This window comes from Emydura macquarii, unplaced genomic scaffold (assembly GCF_026122565.2).
Source record: "Emydura macquarii macquarii isolate MOO-44397 ecotype Brisbane River unplaced genomic scaffold, CSIRO-AGI_Emac_v2 contig_1713, whole genome shotgun sequence".
Classification (NCBI taxonomy): domain Eukaryota; kingdom Metazoa; phylum Chordata; order Testudines; family Chelidae; genus Emydura; species Emydura macquarii.
In genome coordinates, this window is record NW_027131850.1 from 147,775 (window position 1) to 172,610 (window position 24,836).

At 41.8% G+C, this 24,836-nt stretch overlaps 1 protein-coding gene across 2 annotated transcripts in view; it reads left to right on the forward strand.

Moving 5' to 3' along the window:
* The window catches only part of RPS6KA5 (ribosomal protein S6 kinase A5), a 168,259-nt gene that overhangs the window by 70,296 nt on the left and 73,127 nt on the right, over positions 1-24,836 (forward strand). For both annotated transcript variants that reach the window (XM_067556314.1, XM_067556315.1), the window contains exons 6-7: positions 1,638-1,721; positions 14,100-14,203. In XM_067556314.1, coding sequence (XP_067412415.1) covers positions 1,638-1,721; positions 14,100-14,203 — 188 coding nt within the window. The remainder of the gene's footprint in view (positions 1-1,637; positions 1,722-14,099; positions 14,204-24,836) is intronic.

Below are 24,836 nucleotides of genomic sequence, written 5' to 3' on the forward strand. Positions count from 1 at the left end.
TTCTGCTTTACCACCTAGTATTTACATACAGCAGTCCCTAATTTATCCTTCATCAACATAGTATTCCATTGTACTTTTCAGAGGAAAAATGATTTAGGAAGGTACTCTGCTGTACTTGCAACTGTCTAAATTCAGGCAGCATACAGTGGTAGCTGTTCATTTCTGCTTGTATATCAATGTCAGAAATTTTCTGAAATCTCTTCTTGGCTGCAGTGTTTTTGCTTTTTATTCAAAAGGAAAGAAGTTTTTGAAATTGGAGGAAAACATGAAAAAAGAGATATTAATGGATTTAGATTAGCTAATGACAGAATGAAGGGCTAAGTATTTTCTGAAGGTTTTTTTTTTGTATCATTAGATTGTGTTGGTGTGTTCTAGGCAACAAACAGAAGAGCAGACAGAGAGAAACAAGTAATTATATCATACGAGAAAATAACAAAATTAATACATGAGGAAGGTACTGAGTGATTAGAAGAAAATAATTGTTTTCTATCCTAAAGCTTTATTAAGGGGATCAGCTGAAACAATCAAACAAATATTTCCGAAAATGAGAAATATATTTAACAATATTAAAATCAGAAATGTATCAAAGAAGCCAGCCAGAGTATACATTTTCTAATAAAACATAGTTTAATAATTTGGTATTAAACTGTTTAATTTACATCTCATGGAGGTATTGAACAACACCTCTTTTTAATTTATTTCAGAAGCTTTCTTTTTCTGGTGTAGTACATTTTTGATTTCCTTGCGTAACACCTGTCTTGAACTCCAAATCAGATTATACAAATGTAAACCTGACTTGTGAAATATCTGCTTATTTGAACACACTTCTTTGAAAGATCTATCATGATCTCTCCCAAAAATGCTGGATCCTTGAAAAAGATAAGGGATGAACAGTGTTGCATTGCCAAATCACATGTGATTTCATCATTAATAAGGCAGAGCATAACCTTATGTTGACCTCAAAGGTATAAATGGCTATTAAGGAAGAATGGTACAGTGACCTGTGAAAATAGCTCAGACTGAACGCAACCAAAACAAATAATTTGTGTGTAGAATAAAATGAAAATAACTTTTTTCTCTTTTTGGAAGCAAATTGTTTTTTACGTTCCGTATCTTATGTAAAGAGATTTGTTTTGACTAGAGGTCAGTATAGCTTCATACATTTGTGAGCCAGAGGGTGTAATACAACATCAAGTTTAGCCAAATTGCAAAGAGCCTTATAAAATTGTATCACTGTATGTAATCTACATATTTTATCTTGTTACTTAGAGCATTAGTAATGCACCTGTCAGCAATCATTTTCATCTTATATTGGAGAATGCCCTGTGACAGCTAATTGGGTATATAATATTTTCGGCTTAGAGAACATTTTTGTTTTAAATACCAAATATTAAGTCTCATGTGCTTATATTAAATCTGCCACACAAATTCATAATGTAGTTCTTGCATAGGAGGTAGTGAATAGTTTCAAGGGTTCTGTGTTAAACCTCTATGTGATGGAAGGTGATTTGTCTATGCAATTCTGAATTGTTTGGGCCGCCAGCTTGGAACTGTTAGTCGGATGTATCCCTTATTCATTGTAATCATCTGATATCAATATGTGTGGTGGATTTTTTTTGTTTATTTATTTTTTTTAGAATGAGAGAGCATATTCCTTTTGTGGAACTATAGAATACATGGCTCCAGATATTGTCAGAGGAGGAGACGCAGGACATGACAAGGTGTGTCACAACCCAACTTTCTTTTGTCATTGCCTGTTTACATTTCTGATTAAAGTGAATCCTACTCTGTAGCTCTTTATGCAATTATTGATCTGCCCTATAAAACTCCTTCACCCCATTTCACAGCTCAAGCTTTCCCATCTAAGGTCCAGAAAGAAGTGAGAGGCAGATGTGTTGAAAGACTCTGGGTGAAGATAAAAAGGGGAAAAGGAGGGGAGGACCACAAAAAGAGGAAGAGGTGGATGAGACATTTGTAGATCACCAAATGAGGAGGAGCTGGATGAGACATTTTCTAGAACAAATAACAGAAATAGCCAAAACATGAGTCATGGTAATGGGGGACTTTTAACTACCCAGATACTTGTTGCAAAAATAATTCAGGAAAACGCAGACTGTCAACAAATTCTTGGAATGTATTGGGGACAGCTTTTTATTTCAGAAGGTGGAAGAGGTAAGCGGGATGCAGTTATTTTAGATTTTGATTCTGATTAACAGGGAAAAAGTGGTTATGAATCTGAAAGTGGAAAGCAACTTCAGTGAAAATCACAAAACGTTAAGAGTTTATAATTCTAAGGAAAATGAGTGAGAGCAGCAGAATAAGGATAATGGACTTCACAAAAGCAGACTTTTACTTGACAAACTTTAAGAACTTATGTAAGGTTCCTTTGGAAAGAAAGTCTAAGGCAGATGGGTGTTCAGGAGAGCTGGCAGTTTCTCTGAGACAATATTAAAGGCACAGCAGCAAACTATCCTGATGCAGAAGAAAAATGGGAAGGACAGTAAGAGGCCAATATGGTTGTTTCAGGAGTTCTTTTAACAATGTGAAAATTAAAAAGGAATTGTAGAAAATGGAAACAAGGACAAAATTGCTAAGGATGACTATGAAAGAATAGCATAAACAACCAGCAACAAAATCAAAAAGGCTAAGGCACAAAACGAGTTACATCTAAGAAAAGACATAAAAGGCTGTAAGAAGAGGTTCTATAAATACATTAGGAGCAAGAGAAAGACAAATGAAAGAGTAGATTCATAGTGAGGAAGGAGAGCTAATAACAGATGACACAAAGACCTAAGTGTTTAATGCCTCTTTTCCTTCAGTCTTCACTAAAAAGGTTAATTGTGGGGATGAAAGAACACAGGATAGAATAGGGAATGAACTGGTAGGTTAAAGAATATTTAGGTACGTTAAATGTATTCAAGTTGACAGGGCTACATGTAATTTATCCTAGAGAAGAACAGTATCTTCAAAAAGCAGAGCAAAGAGGACCGGGGGAATTATAGACCATTCAGCGTAATTTTAATACCTGGAAAGCAATAAATTATTAAACAATCAATTTGTAAGCACCTAGCAGTTAACAGGGTGGTAAATAATAGGCAACATGGATTTGTCAAAAATAAATCATGCCAAGCCAATTAATTTTCTTCTTTGACATGGTAATTGGCCTAATGGATAATGGGGAAGTAGTAGATTTTTATAATAAGACTTTTGCCACAGTCACTCATGACATTCTCATAAGTAAACTAGGGAAATGTAGTCTAGATGAAATTACTAAAAGATGGGTGTACAACTGATTGAAAAACCATACTCCGAGTTAGTTATCAATGGTGATGCTTCTGTGTGTGTATTCCGGAGGTGGGTATGCATGCATTCCATGTGCCCAAGTACAGAAATTCTTCAAAGCATTGTCTGTTGACCTGCACATGTGCGGTAGTTCCCCTCATGCTCCTGACCCAGGGTGTAAAAGGCAGTGCAGGTCTATGCCTCTCCAGTTCCATCTTAGTGCCATATGACCTGAGTCGGAATAGTGTCCTCCTTCACTCTGTATAAACTAATATATAAAATATTTGTAAATAGTTTTTCTATATTTGCTTAAGTAGTTTGCAGTTGTTATAGTATAGTACAAAGTAATTTTCCCACCCACCCGTGGGCAGGGGAAATCTTCCCTGGTCCCAGGACTATGCCCAGAATCCTGAGCTTCAAGAATTGCGTCTCCTGCCCTCACTCCTTCTCCATCAGTGCCAAGCATCAGTTGTGCCTGTACTATCCTGGGTGAAGCACATATCCTCTGCATAGTGCAGTATCTGTTGATCCTTTCCACCCAGAATTCGAGAGGCTTGGGAGCTCCTACTTAGCCTCTTCCGTCAGGATCTTTGTGTGAGGCCCCGCTCTGATCTGGGAGACACATCCCCCCAGTACATCGGCGTCCACTGACCAGGAGTGCCCTTCCAAAATGTGCCTTAAGCGGAGTCATTAACCCTGAAGCTAAAAGACTCTTTCTCTGGGGCTCCCCATGACAGTAGAGGGCACTCTTAGGGTACAAGGGAAATGCGTTCCCTCCCCAAGCCAGTCCAAGTCGGGTAAGACACCATGTCTAAAACCATGGAACTGGCTCCACTGAGGACCCTTAGGTTGGAGGGCAAGGCATGCAAAAAGAGGGATCGGCCAGGTCTGATGGTGGCTGTGGTACCAAAATAGGACAGATGCTCACCAGTTCCATATGTGAGTGCAGATCATCGTTGGAACCACCTTGTTAATTTAAACTACTGTTCGGCTACAACAGATGAGCTGGGTCCTCAGGCATATCTGCTGGAATTCCCTGGGCCATACAGACTTGTGTATCATGTGAGGCAGTAGGATCAGAAAGCAGCAGGATGATGATAAAAGGGAGATATATCAGCCGTAGAATGATCAAAGCTTTGTTCCCTGTGGACTGAGCAGGGTTCACTACAGGTCAATTAGGAGCACATGAGGCCAGTTACGGTCCAGCCAGAGACCTGATTAAAAAACCCTGCTCCAGCCAGACAGGAGAAAGAGGAGAGCTGGTGGTAGTATTGGAGGAGTGCTGCAGTTGACCAGAGGATCAAAGAAGAGCCAGAAGAAAGATGCAGAGATCGGAGATGGGGAAGTAGTCCAGGGGAAAGAATTGCATCCCCAAGCTGCTATTCATAGGGCCTCTGGACTGGGACCCGGAGTAGAGCGTGGGCCTAGGTCCCATCCCCCTCCTTCCTTCCCCCCACCGGACACTATCGGGGTGGCCAATGACCAGAAACAGGCAATGGCCTGCGCCTGGACCCTCCATGAGAATGAAGAGCCCGAGACCCACGGGAGCAGAGCAGGCAATTTGCCACAATCACCAGAAGATATTTTCCTATCCTACCCACAGTCTCCACTGCTTTCTGGCCCTGATCTTCTGAGAGATATCCTCACTCTGAAGGAGGAATCTACTGTTGTCTCAGTAGTGAGCAGTTCCATCTCCAACCATCAGGCAGGAGTGCTCCAGTACTAATGGCACTGCCACTCCTGACCGAACAGTCCTCAGAATTGGAGGAATAGGAGGAGATAGTTGCATCAGTAGCTCCACAGAGGGACAGGAGACCTGACAGACAATTGAGAAGCTATGCTTACCATTCTCCTGGGTATAAAACACATCATTCCTCCCTCCCTTCAGGACTGGTGGTATGCTGGTACTGATTCCCCTGGGAGCCACAACAACTGTTGGATTCCCCTTTTCTGGCCTTATTGGGGGCCATTGGATCCCTATGGCAGATGTCTGTACCCATCTCACCAGTCATACTACTCCTGCCCTTCTCACTAGCCTCTTCTGTTGATGTATGAGGAGAAGGAGCCGGAACTGAGTTAGCCAATTTGATAGAGGCTTTGTGACAGAGTACTGGGCAACAACAGCTGAGCCAGCACTCTGGTCATTGCATCTCCAATTAAAGTGTGCAGAACAGACCTTGTTAAGAGTTGTCTAATTAGTGGGTGGAGGAGAGCTGGAAGACTAATTAAGCCATTAGGCAGAGGACACAAAAAGGCACAGGAAGACAGTGGGAGAGAGGAAGCAGACAGAGAGCTCCCTAAAACTGTAGGAGTAAGACTGTTTAGTGTACAAGAGTGGTGGGAACCAACATTGTAAATAAATTGCACTGAGTGTTTTACCAGCATAAAGGTCTCTCAGCTGTTAGTGGATTTGAGCAGAGTGCGCTTTGCTACAGGCTGCTTCTTCATCATTCCTGGGTGATGCAGTCACTCCTTCGTTGCCTTCTCCCCTGAATGTCATTCAGTACCAGGAGTTCTTACATAGGATTGCAAATGATCTACAGATGCTATTAGAGGAGGTTCAGGACCCTCAGTGCTGGGGTCTGAACATTTTGCAACCAGAGTGACTGAGTAAGGTGACCCTTCCAATTAACAAGGTACAGGAGCCAGCCAGAGTGATATGGCACACACCAGCATCTTGTGCCCCTATATCAAAAAGGGCCAAGAGACCTTATTTTGTTCCTGCCAAAGGAACTGACTTTGTTTTCTCATCCTGTCCCCAATTCGAGGAAAGAGTCACACTACCAGAAATCCTGGCAGTCAGACACTTGACTTCCTAGAAGGAAGATCTTCTCCGCAGATTTGTAATTTTGTATAAGTATTTACCAAGCATTGTTAGCAAAACATGATTTTAACAACTATGCCAGGCTTGTGGATATTAAAGATAGGCGTCCCATAGCGGACAGAACCCAGTTCCAGTTCCTTCTAGATGAAGGGGAGTTAGTAGTAAAGGTTGTCCTCTAGGCTGCAGTAGATGCCTCAGACACAATGTCCAGGATTTTGTTCACAGGACTTGGCAGGCTGAAGGACTCATGGCTACAGTTGTGAGGATTTTCTAGTGAGATCCAAAACATCATGCAGGACTTCCCCTTCAGTGAGCTTTTTTAATGAAAAGACAGATGAGTCCCTGCACTCACTGAAGAACTCAAGATCTGCTCTGAGGTCCCTGGGTTACACTTCAGCTTCCAGGAAGAAACAGCAGAGACAGCCCTTTAGACCAAGACCACCTGTTCCACACACTCTGTATTACCAGTGTCCACCTGAGCCTCTGCGCAAATGCCAGAGGACTCAGAGGTACAGTTTCTTAGCTCCTACTGCCACAACCTACATTCACCCTCAACTGCAGGCCCACATTGATGCCACCCACTTCTCCTCCTGTCACCTTTGGGAGCTGTCTGATTCTGTTTGCCTACAGCTGGAACAAGATCACCACAGACAGTTGGGTCCTGGTGATTATCTATCAGGGCTATTCCACAGCATTTATCTTCTTCCTGATTCCACTTCAGGGACCATTCTCACCAATTGTGATTCTTCATCAGGGCAGAATCCCTTTTGAACAATAATAAGTCACCAGGACCAGATGGTATTCACCCCAAGAGTTCTGAAGGAACACAAATGTGAAATTGCAGAATTATTAAGTGTGGTGTATAACCTATCATTTAAATCAGTTTCCCTACCAGATGACTGGAGGTTAGCTAATGTGATGCCAATTTTTAAAAAAGGCTCCAGAGGCGATCCCAGCAATTATTGGGCGGTAAGCCTAATTTCAGTACCAGGCAAATTGGTTGTGAAACTATAGTAAAGAACAATTATCAGATACATAGATGAACATGATTTGTTGGGAAAGAGTCAACATGGTTTTTGCAAAAGGAAATCATGCCTCACCAGTCTACTAGAATTATTTTAGGAGGTCAACAAGCATGTTGACAAGGGTGATCCAGTGTATATAGTGTATTAGATTTTCAGAAAGCCTTTGACAAGGTCATTTACAAAAGGCTCTTAAGAAATGTAAGCTGTCATGGGATAAGAGGGAAGGTCCTCTCTTGATCAGTAACTGGTTAAAAGATAGGAAACAAAGGGTAGGAATAAATGGTCAGATTTTAGAATGGAGAGATCTAAATAGTGGTGTCCCCAGGGATTTGTATTGGGAGCAGTACTGTTCGACATATTCATAAATGATCTAGAAAAAGGGGTAAAGAGGGAGGTGGCAAAATTTGTAGATGAGATAAAACTACTCAAGATAGTTAAGTCCAAAGCAGATTGTGATGAGTTCCAAAGGGATCTCTCAAAACTGGGTGACTGGGCAATAAAATGGCAGCAAAGTAATGCACATTGGAAATATAATTCTAACTATACATATAAAATGATGGGGTCTAATTTAGCTGTTGCCACTCAAGGAATGGAGTCATTGTGGATAGTTCTCTGAAAACATCAACTCAATATGAAGTGGCAGACAATAAAGCTAACAGAATGTTGGGAATCATTAGGAAAGGGATAGAAATAAGACAGCAAATATCATCATATGTATTGCCGCTTTATAAATCCCTGGTATGCCCACATCTTGAATACTGCATGCATATTTGGTCGCCACATATCAAAAAAGGTGTTGAAATTGGAAAAAAAGTACAGAAAAGGGCAACTAAAATGATTAGGGGTATGGAACAGCTTCCATATGAGGAGATTAGTAAGACTGGGACTTTTCAGCTTGAAAAAGAGACAACTAACGGCAGATATGATAGAGGTCTATAAATTCATGAATTATGTGGAGAAAGTAAATAAGGAAGTGCTGTTTACTCCGTCTCAGAACACACAAACTAGGGGTTGCCAAATGAAATTAATAGGCAGCAGGTTTAAAACGAACAAAAGGATGTAGTGCATCACACAACACACAGTCAACCTGTTGGACTCTTTGTCTAAAGATGTTGTGAAAGTCAAGACTATAACAGGGCACAGAAAAGAACTAGATTAGTTTATGGAGGATAGGTCCACCAATGGCTATTCGCCATGATGAGTAGGGATACAAATCCATGCACTAAAGTGTCACTAGCCTTTGTTTGCCGGAAGCTGGGAATGGGCAACAGGGGATGGATCACTTGATTATTACCTGTTCTACTCATTCACTCTGTAGCACCTGGCATTGGCCACTGTCAGAAGACAGGATACTGGGCTAGATGGACCATTTGTCTGACCCAGTATGGCCATTCTTATGTTACATCGGGGGGGGGCAATAAAGCCTGTCCCTCCTCAATGCCAAAGGAGAGGGTTCTACTCTCCATATTTTCTAATCTCCCAAAAAAGATGAAGAGTGGAGACCCATCCCGGACCTGTGGCAACTCAACATCTTTATCAAAAAGCTGAAATTCAGGATGATTATACATCTATAATTGGCATCTATAATTCCCTCCCTTCAGGAAGGAATGTACTTTGCAGTTCTCGACATGGAGGATACATATTTCTACATAGATATTTACCCATCCCACAAGAAGTTTTTCAGTTTCATGGTGTGACAGGAACATTACCAGTTTCAGGTACTCGTCTTTGGACTCACTGCTGCACCCAGAGTATTCACGAAAATTTGTTTTGTGGTACCAGCCCAGATGAAGTACCAGGGCTATATAGTGTTCCCATACCCGAACAACTGGCTCCTGGTAAGCCAATCTCATCAAGAAATCATGTCAGCAACTGGATATCTTGCTATCTTCGGCATTTGTATAAACAAAGAAAATTCCATTTTGTCACTCCCAAGGACAATAAAGTTTATAGAAGCACATATTGGATTAATTCGCTGAGAAAGCATTTCTCCTTGCAGACGGATTTAATGTGATGAGCAACCTGATTTCCTGCATCATCCATAAACTGTGATCAACAGTGCACCTTTGTTTGTCACTGTTGGGCCACATGGCCGCACTCCCTCGCTTGATGGTTGAACCTAAACAAAGTCATGGTGGGGACTTCTTTCAGCCCTCCCATACTGTGACCCATACATGCCTAGGGTAGCCCACCTGAAAATGCCAAGGTCAGGGCAGGATGCAAAAGGAGAGCAGAATATCCCAAAACTGGTGGATAATACTTGTTAGATTCACCAACCAGTCACAAACAGTGCTCCTGATTTACCATGCTGCTTATTAAGAAGCCCCAAAAAAGAAATACCCAGCCCCCTTTATTGCATTTCAATCTCTGGCTTCCAATCATAAAGGGTCCAGTAAAGAGACAAATTATTTTAAAAATTCTATTCACTTTACCAAAATGATCTCCTGATCCCCAAAGGGTCGGCTATGTTACCAGATCAATATGAGTTTGGATCTTACCCAAAATATCATACTGCTAGCCAATCCTTTAGTCTCTAAAGCTAAAGGTTTATTATAAAAGGAAAGAAACAAACAAGATGAGAGGTCTAAATGATAAAAGCAATCAGATACATACAAACGACTTCAAAGTCCATATATATCAGATTCTTAGCAGTGTTGGGGTTTGCAAGCTTGTACAGTTCCTCTGGTGTACATCCAATATCTGGATGGAGCTCAGTCCTTTGTTTCACAGCTTCAGATGTAAAGTAGTACTTGATCCAGAGGTAGGAAACAGGAATGAAGACAAAATAGAGATGGTGCAGTTGCCTTTTATGTGCTTTTGCATGTGGCTTGTCCCAAACACAAGCCTGTGCATCTGTGCATAGAAAAGCACTTGGAGTTCTCAGTTCACAGGCATGCCTCTGCATGTCCTAATGACTCATAAGAGTAGCCCCTGAGTTATCTGCCTGGGTGCATTGTATAGCTAATGACCTTTGATTGGGCCTCAATCAAGCTGGACAGTGCTGAGGCTAATATGTTAAGCATGTCACCAAGTAGCACGGCACAAATTTTAGGTACAGAAATATCACACATATTCATAGCTTACAATACAAAGATGATACATACATATAGATGAGCTATTCATATTCAGTAAATCATAACTTTTACAATGATATCTTACATGGCATATTTTGCAAGATTTGTTGTAATTTTGTAATATTGATATAAATAATATTATAAATGGTCACCCCAGTCCAGATAGTCTCTCACATACCAAGAACCACCATTTTGACATGCTGCTCTTACTGGGTGTGGTGCTTACCTAGACTACCACACTGCTCAGGGTACCTGGATCCCACAATAGGCCAGGCTGCATATAAACTTAATGGAACCGAGGTCGGTTCACCTTGGATGCAAGGCCTTCCTTCTCTTCATAAATGCATTCTATGTACACATAATGTTGGACAATATCGTTATGGTGGTGTATATAAAAAAACAGGGAGGAGAAAGATCTTGTCTCCTCTTCCTGGAAGCAGTCGGACTTTGGAACTGATTATCAGAAACAACATCATGATACAGGCTGCAGATATGCTAGGTGTTCACAACTGCCTGGCAGCCAAACTAAGCAGAAGTTTCGCTGCAGACCACAAATGGGAAAGCCACAATTATCATAACCAAGATATTTACATAGTGGGGCACTCAGTTATGGGACGTAATGAGGCAGGGTGGCCTCCCTCTGAGCCAGACCTTGAGGGACCTCTACACTCCCTCTGGTGGGCAGAGCTGGGTCAGCCCCACTCCCCACAGCCAGAAGCAAAGGGACCTGACAAGAAGTGGAAAAGGTGGGCCGGGCAGCTCAGTTTTCAAGGAGCCAGTGAAGGAAGCAGATGCCTCCAGCCTGCTGCAGAATTCTGGAACCCAGTCTACATTCTGCAGCACCCTGCCCCCAGAGGAGATTGACCCTGGAGAGGGGCTACCGGGACTACTGATCTCAGTGTACCCCGAGAAGACAGATGACCCTTGGACTATAGAATGCCCACCCAGACTCTGGTAGGAAGTAGCCCAGGGAAGCCAGTCTTTAATCTGTTTGGTTGTTAGAGCACAGTTCGGTGTGTTTCAGCTGGATCCTTGCCAACCCTGTGGCGGAACACTCTGCCATTGTTAGGGCTCTGATGGAGTAGGGTGGACCCAAGTCACTCTATCCCCTCCCCTTCTGTTGAACCCATCGTTGGGGTGGTAGCTACATCATGCTAGGCTAATAGGTCTGACTGCTTTATAGCTGTGCCTTGCTACGAGGCCAGAGCCCCTACTGCTTGCTAGCCCCACCCACAGTGCCAGGGCCCCAGATTGTTTGTCTGTTGGCTGCCTCCAGGAGGTCTAGGCAAAAGCCTGTTCCCAGCTCAGCCCTGTTCAGGAGGCTGGAGCTGTAGACTGCTAATTGATTGTTCCCTGACCCAGTGTCACAGGTTGGCCTCCCTCCTAGCCTGACCCCAAGGGAATGCTACAGACCACTTTATGTTCCAGACTAACAGAAAACTTTCCCTGTATTGTTTCAGTGAGCCATAGGTTGTGATTTCAAGAGTGACGCTGTCCTGGGTAAATGGTCTCAGATACGCTTTCCTCCGATCCCCAATTACCGCAAGTTGGAGGAAAGATCCATTGTGATAGAGCCACCATCTTCCTTCTTGCACTGAGACAATTCTGGATCACAGAACTTCTACTGATGTTCACACACCTACCTATCAGGATCCGCCCATTTCTAGATCTCCTAACCCAAGATTGGTTGGGGGGACGTTGGGGTGGAGAGAATCAAGCACCCAAACCTGGGCTTACTTCACTTCACAGCTGTTTTCTAAGTGATCCTTATTAGAATGTGCATATCAAGTTATTACCCAGAAGAAAGTATCAATAATCTGAAGACAGATTTGGGAATGTTAAAATTAATATTGAAGCTTTATTTTAGGAAACCACTTACCAGTTTTTGCAAGGCATTATTCTAGTTTATATGATGGAAATGAGATATGTTCTAAAATGTTGTTAAATGCTTTTTGAAAATCAAGTCACACTGTTACAAGCATCCCTTTCTCTATTTTGAAGCAAGCCTCCTCTACACAGAAAGATGTTTGCTTAAATCAAGAGACAAGAACCACCAAAACTGTCAGCTTCTACCTTCCTCCATCATGATCACGGGACTGTCCATTAATATCAGGAAGCCTAACCTCTTCAATTTAACTAGGAAGGATGCTGGAGATTGAATCCCAGCTGTAATACCATCTGGGTTGGGCCTCTGGCCTCCTAGTCCTGGCATGCCTTTCCCATTCATGGCCCTTACAACCTCTCCTACTTCCCTCTTGTAGGGTTTTATACAACCACTGCAGTTGATCAGCTACCAATACCAAATAATCCTGTAGGTATACTTGGGCCACCCACAGTCCCTGCTGATTTTTCCAGTATCTGTTCCCTTGTGGCATGGACATACCTTGGTGGTTATCAGGTCCCCTCTGGGAGCGGCAACTCTGGCATCCACCCTGGTAGGGGATAACTTCCCTCAGCAAAATAAAAACAACCTGTACTGTTCGAATCTCCATTTTCACTTAGTGGTCCTTTCTTGGCTATGGTCCCTCACTCTCTCCTTTTGTCGAGGTTTTACTGCCCTACAGTTTCTCTAACTCCTCACCAGGGTACTCATCCTGTGATGCCTTGTATCAGAGGTGACCATCATGCCCACATTCTCCACCGTGTTGTTAGTGTTCGCTCTACTCAATGCTTGGTGATGCTCCCTTCTGGCTATTCTGGGGATAGCTCTGCCTGGTTCAGGCGCTCCTCACGTCCTCTTGCCCTGACTATGTAACTCCCACAGTGACTCAGGCAGTCTTCCTATTCATTGCTCTAGCAATACCATTCTGCAGTGGATGGTAGGGGAATCCAGGCCCGTCCTCTACTCTGGGTTCCAGTACAGGGTCCTTTAGTGAGCAACTGGTCTTGGACTTCACCAACCCTACTACTCTCTTCCCTGAACAATTTCCTCCTGTACTTTTTTTAAGCTTTTTCATCAGCCTTACGAGTCAGACGCCTCGTTGAGTCGTACTAGGTAAACTCTTCCTCCAGGTTCCTATCCCTTTTCTCAGGGGCTTCTTTCCCTCCTTCCTTCTTAGTTACTTCAGGAAGAGAGACTGCAGACTTTCCTCCCTGCTGCCACCCACACTGTTGCCAGCCTCCTGGCTTTACAGAAGCCCCATCTGTTTCCTCACTGATGAGCTTCTTTCTCATTAGCACCCTCCATACAGCCTAAATTTCCCCTGTTGGCAGCTTAATCAGTTGGTTGGGCCCACCTGGCCTAATTCAGCTGTTTCAGTGCCAGTGTGGGGTGCACAACCCCATCACAATGACCTATGAAGAAAGGTTGAAAAAACTAGGTTTTTTTAGTTTAGAGAAGAAAATACTGATGGGGACATAATAGTCTTCAAATATGTGAAAGGTTTTTATAAAGAAGAGGGTGATAAATTGGTTTACAATGCAGCAAGGGAGATTTAGGTTAGCCATTAGGAAAAGCCTGCTAACTGTAAGGGTAGTTAAGCAATGGAATAAATTACTTAGGGAGCTTTTGAAACTGTCATTCGAGGTTTTTAAGAACAGGTAAGACAAACATCTGTCAGGGGGTGGTCTAGATAATATTTAGTTTTGCCTCAGTGTAGGGGACTGGAGTAGATGACTACTGAGGTCCCTTCCAATCCTATATTGCTATGATTTAGTAGTTTCCCATAAATCCAAATGGGGGAATGCCTATATATATAATTTAGTTAAATATTTTTTACACTATCTCAATTTTATTACTCTATAATATCTTAAATTTTGTAATTTCACAGTACCCTGCCTTTACGTTGTTAAACAGCAACCTAGTTCTCTTTTTGTTAACTATTTCCTAGGATTATTGTTTTATTTTTATAATATGCTTTTTGAAGTACTATCTATATAATTTTTCATTGATAGGCTGTTGATTGGTGGAGTCTTGGTGTTCTTATGTATGAGTTATTAACTGGAGCATCGCCTTTCACAGTTGATGGTGAGAAAAATTCCCAAGCTGAGATTTCTAGGTAAGTTATGAAACAAAGTATGTGTGTTTTCCCACAGAAAATTATTACAGCGCTGCACTGTAAATTATTTTGATGCCTTTTATCCTAATTAAAAAAAAATTAAACTTTTTCTGTTTCAGTTCAATGAAATTACATTTGTTAGACAAAACACCTATCGAACCCTTAATAATCAGATATACAGCATTTTTCAGTGAGCCATCTGGGAGCAGGCTAGTTTCATTAACATTTGCAGGCAGAGCATCAATAAGAGTCTGCCTACGAATTTATTATATTTTGTTGTAGTAGCACCCACAACATGGTAGATGGTTTCCAAGTACCGATGAAGACACAGTCCCTGCACTTAAATGCGTACCACCTTGCTCCAAATAGAAAGAGGTAGTGGATGGTCTATGGCAAGGGTGTAATCTCCACCTGCACAACCTCCACTCCACATTCGAAATACCACGGTAGAGCTCTTTAAGCTAATTCATAAATCCTCATCTGCATAGACATTGAAGCATTTGAAAACAATGAACTGTAGCCTCTTTAATACTGGTATGTAGAGGAGCTCCATCAGCACAAATGCAAACTTTGTGTTGCAGCAATGTCATCTTTGCACACGTGCTAGATTCATATTAAAGCTCTCCAAAGCACTCATGCAAAATAAGGTTTAGTTTGAGAATGGAAGATTATCTACATTTGAAACCACATGCAAACAGAACAGCTGCCTGACATGTCTTTTGTCATCTCATGATGAACTGTATACTTGGAATGAGGACAGCTTTTTAACATATGAAGATCATCCACCCAGATTATATATGCAAAGTGGGGGTTTCATCTTACATCGTTGGTATTAGTTATTTTATTAAATAACAAACAACACTAATCAAAGAACATGCTCTCTTTCTGCTAACATGATGCACTTTTGAGAGGACAAAATGTGAACAAAACGGAGCATCTTCATTCAGATTTGTTTAATATACAGGCTTTTCTTGTTTTATAAACCCTTACTTCAGAGATTTAAGAGGCCAAGCCCCCATAAACACACTTTTGTGTCAGCCCCCAGCATGGATCAGTATGGGGTGCACCTGGATATCCAAATAAAGATCTCTGAGCATGCTATAGAGGCAATTTGAAGAACATATGTCAGTTCCCAGATAAAATACCCAAAATGCATCCATATGCAAATGGATATTTCCCATTTCTAATTTTTTTCTTGACTTTCTCATATCCCCCAAGTTTAAAAATCCTCATTAAACCCTGCTCAAAGAAAACCAGATCCTCATGTATTGATCTTGCTCCTAAAGGACAATGACTACTACTGTCCTAGCCTCCCCGACACCAAGGCTATAATAATCGTTAGAGTTATACATAAATGGAGAAAGAAACAGACACGTGATCTGTGATGCTATAAATTCAGGAAATACATTTATGTTTCTCTTCTGTTGATTCAGGTAGTCTCCAAGAACCTGGAAACTCCATGTGATTTACCTTGAGAAGTTTTTTAAAAAGAAACATAAACCTCTTTCTTTTTGCAATCTGTAGTGGAGTGGGCACTGTTATAACTAACAATTTGCATGTGTTGCCACTAGAGATTTGATTACGGTGTTGGCCTAGATTATGGCAGGCAACATTCTGACTAACTTCCTACAGCTAAAACCAAGAACAGGTGGTGTAGAATTGAAGCTACATCTTATGAACTTCTCCTGTCAAGAAAAGAATAATGGTTTTGGGAGTAGCCTGGGCTAGACTTTGAAAAACATTCATCCAAAGACTTGGCTTCTTTCAGACAGACCCAATAATTCAGGACCACTTCAGTTAAGTACCCTAAGGACTGGCTGTCCTTTGGCAAGGCCATAGGTAGATTTTTTTTCAGGTTCTAATTTCTAGATGCCCCAAGACCAACTTCAAAGATAATAAATCTCACAAGCCTGTTAACCAATCTGCACAGGCTATGAAGGCCTCCAAGAACTGCTACTGAGCCAGTTCCTCTTCTGTATATCTATACTGACTAAAAGTTGAACAGCAGGTAACTTTTCAGTCAAACATCTGTAACTGCCAACAGTGATTAGATTAAATAGTTATTGCTGACATAGACATGAGTTTGTAGAAGCATAATTATTTCTGGTGCCACAATCAGTCATTGCAGTCATCACATTCTCCAGTACAGAAATGTGCTTCATTGTGCTAATTGAATTATCTGGAGCAGTCTTTTCAACTTGATCTGTTCCTACTAAATCACAGGTCCCATGTCCAATTCCCAATCCAGAGTCATCGTTTTTCATGGACCTTGATGAGTCCTTTTTTTTGCAGAAGAAAATTTTGATTTTTCTCAAGATGCAGTCCTTTCCCTGTCATGCTCATTCAGGAATAAGACTGCTATTAGATACTAGTTCTGCTGGTATCAAAATTTTGTATTTCCCATCCAGCGCAAATGCTGTCTATGTCATCAGAATTGGAGTCAGAGACCACTTCCAAAATCTATCTCCAATTAAATACTGTTTAGTTCCTCTGTTAGATTCTTCTTTGAGTGCTTGCTCATGTCAATTCCCATGTAGGTGTGCATGCGCCATGTGCACTGTTGCTAGAAGCTTTTTCCTAGTGCTACATGCCAGGTCAGCTCTGGTGCCTCCTAGAGTGGCACCTTCATGGTGTGGTATATAGGCAACTGCTACCCCGCCGCCCCCTCAATTTCTTTCTTCTCATCGGTGATGGTCACTGAAACGCTGTTCTCTTCTTGCTCTGCAAGCATTATCTTCAGTGGGTGGTGCCTTTAAACAACTGTAAATACTTAGTATTGAAGTGTAAATAGCTAGATAAGATAGTTAGATTACTTAAGTTCCCCACCCTGCATCCAGCGTTCCCAGGGCTTCAAACAGTGTGCGACTGCCCAAAGAAGATACCAGTGAGTGACCCGCACAATAGTTCTCTGAAGTGCCTGGGAGAGGGGCACATTCCAGCGAAGTGCCATATTTTCAGAAACTTCAGACCCAGGCTGAAGTTCCTCTTAATGGAGGCTGCATTTGTCCAGGTGTGGGAGCGTCAACCAGACTTTGGGCTGACCATCTCTTCAATTAGGAGCATATCAGCCTCAATTAGAGAGCCTCAGAAAAGCAGGGTGTCCCCAGCACAAAGAGCCCCCTAGTACCGAGTCTCTTCCCCAACGACTAGAACATTGATACCGCTGACATGGCACTATTCCACATTTTTGGTACAAAGGAAGAGGCTGAAGATGTCGGATTGGACATGCTCTCAAGAACAATGTGGAGAGGGTGAGACTGTCAAAGGTTACCTCCCAGGCTGCAGGAAGCCCGCTGGCATCATTGACTCCAGCCCAGCAAGAGGTACCATCGAATCTGGCACACATGAACACCTTGCTGAGGGTGAGCCAGGAAGGGGAGGTGACTCTGGCAGCACCATTGATGCCAGAGGCTTATGAGGCAGCAAGGAGTCTTTTGACCAGCAGGGCACAGCCCTGCAGGGACTGGCCCCGATCCTGGGCAAGCTGACAATGAGATAGCGAGGCACCGTCTCCCATCTTTGCTGGGCTCATGAGCCTCAACGCCATGACAGTATTCTCTGGCACACCATAAGTAATGATCCCACCACAGGCCAGAACTTTGGTACCAATTAGGGTTACCATGACACTCCAGATCATGGTGCCAATGCTACTCCGAGTGAAGGCACCGCTCACCATCATAACACTGTTCACTATCATAGCACCGCTTCTCCTCGAGGCACTGATCCACTTCATGGCATGGACGAATGGTGCTGAGAGGCACGGCACCACCGTGGTCGCCCAGGAGTAACTTCTCGGGCTCAAGAGTCCTAGGCAGATTCACAGGGATCACGGTGGAGCGAATACCGGTCAAGCCACAGAAACGAACTTCCCCAGCCATTGTTGCTAACACTGCACTCCACCAACCATCTGTTCACAGACCATCTAGTACCATTCTACCCAATCTGGCATGCTGTCACCTCAGACAAATGGGTACTAGAGATCATCAAGAATGGCTGCTCCATCCAGTTCCTCTCCATCCCCCCTCCCCATCCCTCTTCAGGGACCCCTCTAACAAATAACTCCTGAGACAGAACACCTCCTGCAGCTAGATGCGGTAGAACCAGTACTGGTACAACACAGAGGAAAGGACTTCTATTTCTCTTACTTTTTAACACAGAAGAAGTCTGGGGAATGAACACCCATTCTCGATCTCAGAAAACTAAACAAATGCGTTAAAACACAGTATTTCAGGATGGTTCCTTTAGCAACAATAATTCCTGCACTGGAATGGGGGGTTTGGTTTGCAGCCCTCGACCTACAAGACGCATATTTTCACATCATCATGCACCCAGCACAAAGATGATTCCTCCAATTTTTACTGGGACGGAACACTTCCAGTACACGATACTATCTTTTGTTGTATCCACAGCCCCTTGAATGTTTTCCCAAGTCCTAGCAGTGGTGGCAGCCCATCTGCGCAAGCAAGGGGTCATGATATACCTGTATTTAGATGATTTTCTCCTCAAGGCTCACACTTGAGGAGAAGTGATCAAAGCCACACAAAAGACAAAGTCACTTTTCACAGCTCTCGATCTACAAATAAATCTTCACAAGTCAATACTAACATCAGTTCAGCAACTGGATTTTATTGAGGCCCACATAAATTCAATAGAGGTGAAAGCATCACTGCCACCTCAGAAATTCAGTTCCACTTTTTTTCATATCTCCTCTGTCAGACTGCAGGTCAAACTCTGCACCTAAGCTACAGATGCTCCATTTGAGAGCCTGGCTCCTCAATGGTTCCAAGGTGAAGAGATAATCTGCTCCAAAGAAGTTAAGGACATCTTGTTAAACAGCAGATGGCCAACTACACGCTCGAGTTGCCTCTATAATTTACAGTCACCTGGTTCCTAAACAAACTAATCGATGCCACCAATTGTATCCTGCCCGTAGACCTGGACTACATACTTTACTTTAAGAAATTGGGCCTCTTAATCAGTTCATAAGTACACTTGGCAGCAATTACAACCTTGCACCACAAGGTGGATGGAGTTTTGGTCTTTGACCACCCAACTACTAGACGATTCCTGCTGGGCGTTTGTAACCTCTACTCAGAGCTCCAACTCCACCGTGGGACCTCACACATTTGAACCTTTTGCTATGTGCTCGCTACTACACCTTTCCATGAAAGTAGCCTTCCTAGTAGCCATCATGTCTGTGAGGTGCATCAGAGAAATAGGGGGCCCTTGTGGCAGACCCACCATACTCAATTTTTCTTCAGAACAAGGTCACTCTGAGGACCCCACCCTAAATTCTTGCCTAAAGATAGCTTGTCATCTGCGACAAGCAACCACATTTTCTTACTCCCAGCTATGAAAACAAACCTGTTGGAGAAACTATTCTTCGCTTATCAGTCTGGTTTCTTTGATGTTTCCAGGAAAAGATTTTTTTTCTTTTATGCATTAGTTACTGCATTATATGGCTTCGTACACAACGTGAACTGGAACTAGAAGTGAACTTGAACTTAAACACACAGGAACTTCAAAAGAAGATGTGAATGTGTTGAAATGAAAGGTGTACACTACTGTAAGTTACAGTTTAAAGCTAAAAGAAGTCAACACGAAATCACCAAAAAAAAGGCAAATCCGAAGTGTTTTTTTACACTGGAGCAATATGTTAAAGTGATATCATGGCTCGAAGCTACTACCAGTTGCCTTCAAATTGCTGAACAGTTTGTAATTGGAAAAACACAAATCCAAAACCTGTTACAATGGAAGGCAGAAATCCTCACCAATTATGAGTCAAATGCAAATTCTTCAATGAAAATTAAACATGCCAAAACTGGAAACATACAAGTCATTTTTCTCACAAGTGGTTTAATCTACTGTCGCGCGTCATGTAAATGTCTCTGATCCAATATTAAAAGTGCAAGCCAGGAAATTCATAGAGGAGTTGGAAAACAGGAAGTTAAAAGCCAGCAATGGCTGGCTTGAATCATTGAAGAAGACACACAACCTTGCTTGTAGTACAGCATGCAGTGAGAGGGGAAACATGAACCAAGATGTGGTTTCAGAGTGGAAGCAAAAGTTACCTGAATTAATACAGGATTATCAACCATCTGAAATCTACAGTATGGATGAAACTGGACTGTTTTTAAAAAACAGCAGCCTCAGCAAAATCCTCTGTCAAAGGCAAGCAGTGTTCAAATGGACAATGTTCAAAGGAAAGAATCACCCTTGCTTTATGCACAATATGAATGGAGAAAAAGAAAATCCTCTACTGATTGATAAATCCCAACTTGCTTTAGCAAGTTCAGTATCAAGGAATTGCCTATGGAATATGAATTCAACAAAAAAGCATGGATAAACTCAGAGCTTTTGGAAAAATGGTTACAAAGTTTTGATCGCAAATTGCTACTATAGGGATGTAAAATTCTGTTGTTTGTGGATAATGCCCCATGCCAAACATTAAACTGCTTCTTTCCCCCAAATAGCACCTCCTTGTTACAGCCTATGGATATTAGGGTTATTAAAATCCTAAAACTGATATTTTGGAAAAGACAAATTCAATGTATTCTTCATCAAATGAAATCTGATATAACTTCATTGGATCCAATGCTTTTGAAAAGGGTTTCAATCCTGGATGCAATACACTAGTGTGATGTTCCCCTCTGCAATGTGGACTAATGTATTGCTGTGTCACCTCATTCCTCCACTCCTGCAGCATGTCTCACTCTGCTGTCTGAACTCCCACTCCTGGGCAGCTCACACACAGCCATCATTAAGCAATTTGCCACCCCGTCTCAGTGAGTTCCTCTAGCCGGCCACTCATGGGATTATGCAATGGTATGCCCCCAGCCACTATCCTCAATCCTAGATGCAACCCTAGGAACTGCTGTCTTACAATGTTCAGTGCTGCCCACTGGACACTGCAAGCTCATAATCAGTTCATCAATTTATCAGAGAAATTGATATGCACCAGCTCTGTCACTCCAGATGGAGTCTCCCTTAAACAAAATGCACTGCTTTAGATAAAACAAACACATTTATTATGTACAGAAAGATTTTAAGTGATTATAAGTCGGAGAAAAACATGTCAGATTTGATCAAAAGTAAATAAAAGGCAAATCGCGTTCTAAACTAAGCTTAACACTTTCAGCAACCTTATGGTCTTAGATGATTGTCACCACAGGCTGGCTGGTCTGCCTCCAACCAGGTCCTCCCCTTGTGATCAATGCTTCAGTTGCTTGATGTTTGTAGATGGGAGTGGAAGAGAGAGAAAGGGAGATTGCAAAATGTTCCCCTTTTCAACATGTCCCTTCACCCCCTCCTGGGACCTCGCCCCCTCTTTCAGGGTCAGGTGACACAGTGTCCTTGTACGGCTTCCTCCACGAGTGTCAGTGAGAATTCCTTTATTGATGCTTAGACTAATCCATTGTTCCTGGAAGAGCTGGTTTGTTTTATGCATGCCTTTGTGATGCATAAACTGCCTCTTTGCTTTTTGAGAGTTTTGCTTGGATCTGTCTCAACCCATGAGAGACATATTTGGGAATATTACATAGCAGAGCCTCATAACCATACATATGACATTGCAACAAACATATCACTATAACAGTAATGTTCAATGTGCTATGGGCATTCCAAAAACATCTTACATGACATACTTTGCATTAAACAATACACAATTACACTATACGGGTGAACATGAATGATACACAATCACACATGGGTGTACATGGGAGTGCAGTGTGTACAACTGGGTTCATCAAACCTGGAGTGAGATTGAGCCAAGCACTATCAAAAATGCTTTGCTAAATGTGGATTCACTTTTGCTGAGTCAACTGCGGGTTCACCAAATGAAGACATTCCTCCAGAAGATGAACATAACTACCGCAAGAGGAAGCTCAACATGTCGCCAAGTCTTAGGCCAGTTGTGCAGATATACCAGATTGATGAGAACCTTGCAACAACTGAAGAGGTCACAAACTAGTCACAGCCTACTACAAAACTCCTGGAAAATTACAAGCCATGTGATGACTCACACAGTGACATAAAAACTAATATTGATGAAGGGGATAGCAATGGTGCCTGTGAATTCCTGGGTGAAATCATTTCTGTTCCTGAATGAAATGAAAACATCCGAAAGTGCAACAACCGACTTTTAGAGCTGTTCAGCGACATAAAAGACGAAGTGGTAAACATGTTCCTATCGTAGCAGAGGCAGACAAAAATAAATGACTTTTTTTTTTTCTAAATAAATACAGGCTACTGTAGACTGAAACCAGGACTTTTTGATAACACGGGTAATTAATTTTTTTTTCTTTTGTTTCAGTCCAGAAAATAAGCATTTGTATTAGTGTACTGAATTTCCTCTTTGGATTAATATAAATACTGTACTACTATATTAATAAACCCACTGAGAGATTTTAAATTCAGTACAGTACTGTATTGTATCCTGTATGTGATGTTCATTTAAAAGGCGATTAAAATTAAACATGGAACATTGGTAATGGTAGTAGCGTTTCTGTACATTGTGAAAGTGCCCATTTTACAGCAAACCTCTGGAGAGAGAGCACTTCTTACTTTTGCCAACTCCCATGCGTGTTCACTCTTGACAGCTTTTATTGTAATTAGCTTACTTTACATGGTGGTTATGTAATGATAGGGTTTTGATAGCTGGTGTGTTTCCAGTGGAGTCCCTCAGGGATCGGTTCTGGCCTTACACTATTTAACATTTTTATTAATGACTGGAAGAAAACATAAAATCATCATTGACGAAGTTTGTAGATGACACAGTTTTTGGGGAATGGTAAATAATGAAGAGGACAGGTCACTGATGGAGAGCTATCTGGATTCCTTGGTAGATTAGGCAGAAGCAAACAATATGCATCTTCATACAGGTAAATATCAACGTGTGCATGTAAGAACAAAGAATGTAAGCCATACTTTCCAAATGGGAAGTTGTGACCCAGAAAAAGATATGGGGGTCACAATGGATAATTAGGTGAATGTGTGTGCTGGGCCGAAAGAGCTAATGCAATCCTGGGGTGCATAAATGGGAATCACAAGTAGGAATAGAAAAGGTATTTTTACCTCTGTATTTGATACTGGAGAGGCTGCTGCTGGAATATTGTGTCCAGTTTTGGTGCCAACAGTTCAAGAAGGATGTTGATAATTGGAGAGAGTTTATGAGAATAACTAAAGGATTAGAAAACATGCTTTACAGTGGTAAATTTAAAGTGCTCAACCTATTAGTTTAACAAAGAGAAGATTAAGTGTGACTTGATTACAGTCTATAAGTATCTATGTGGGGGCCCAACATTTAATAATGGGCTCTTCAATCTAGGAGAGATCCAATGACTGGAAGTTGAAGCTATACAAATTCAGACTGGAAATAAGACATACATTTTTAACAGTGAGGGTAATTAATCATTGGGACAATTTACCAAAGTTCGTGATAGATTCTCCATCACTGGCAATTTTAAAATCAAGATGGGATGTTGTTCTAAAAGATCTGCTCTGGGAATTGTTTTGGAGAAGTTCTATGGCTTGTGTTATACAGGAGGTCAAACTAGATGATTACAATGGTTCCTTCTAGCCTTGAAGTCTGAGTGAGGATCCTCTCTGCTCCACCACTATCTATGATGCCTTCCATGTTTCATTTAGTATTGATCATATCTCTATAATCGATGCTGCAATCGTATATAGTGACTAGAAGCCTAATGAAGTCCTTTTCCCAGACTCCCCATTCCTCCTCTTCTGTGGTGATCCACTGTCAAGAGTATCAGAATTCATTTCAGTACTGGGGTTGTCCTTAGTACTGGCAAAGACTTCTGTACATAGACCTCCAGCAATGCCAACTGGGCCTGTCCCTCCCTTACCTGAAGCTAAAACAAGAGCATGCCTGGATGATTTTCATAGCCCTGGCCTCACTGAGACAATACTGTTATGTGAACCTACACATCTTTTTGATCCAAGATCTATTGCTGTTACCTGTCCTCCAGGACATAATATTACAGGATCAAAGAAAGGTGATACATCCCAATCTCAGCACCTCCAGCTCGTGGCGTTAATACTGAGTGGCTGACAGCTACAGAGAAAATCTATTGACAAATATTTTAAAAATATTTAATTAATAAAAGGAAACATTCCACTAGATCTGCTTATTTGGCTAAGTGGAAAAGGTTTCCCATTTGGATACGCCATTGCCAGGTGTCTCCATCTGCATCACAAATTCAGGACATTTTAGAATACCCTCTAAAACTGAAGGTCAGGCCTTTCAATGAGTTCCTTAAAAGTCTATCTGGAGGCCATCTCTGCCTTTCACCCACCTATTCAAGACTAGTCCATATTTTCTGAACCTATGGTTTGGAGATTCATGAAAGTTCAAATTAATTTTATCCACCAGTTTAAGCACGTGTTTCCTCTTGAAACCTTAATCTGGTCCTGTTAGGTCTCATGATATTACTTTTTAAGCTTTAACTTCCTGCTCTCTTCCTGTCTGATAAAACAGCATATTTTAGTAGTGATAATATCCACTAGGAGAGTTACAGACTTTGGTGGCGGGTCTCTGTATACAATTTTCTATAAGGACAAAGTCTCCTATGGCTTCATCCAAAATTCTTATCAGAGGTTATATCAGAATACCATCCAA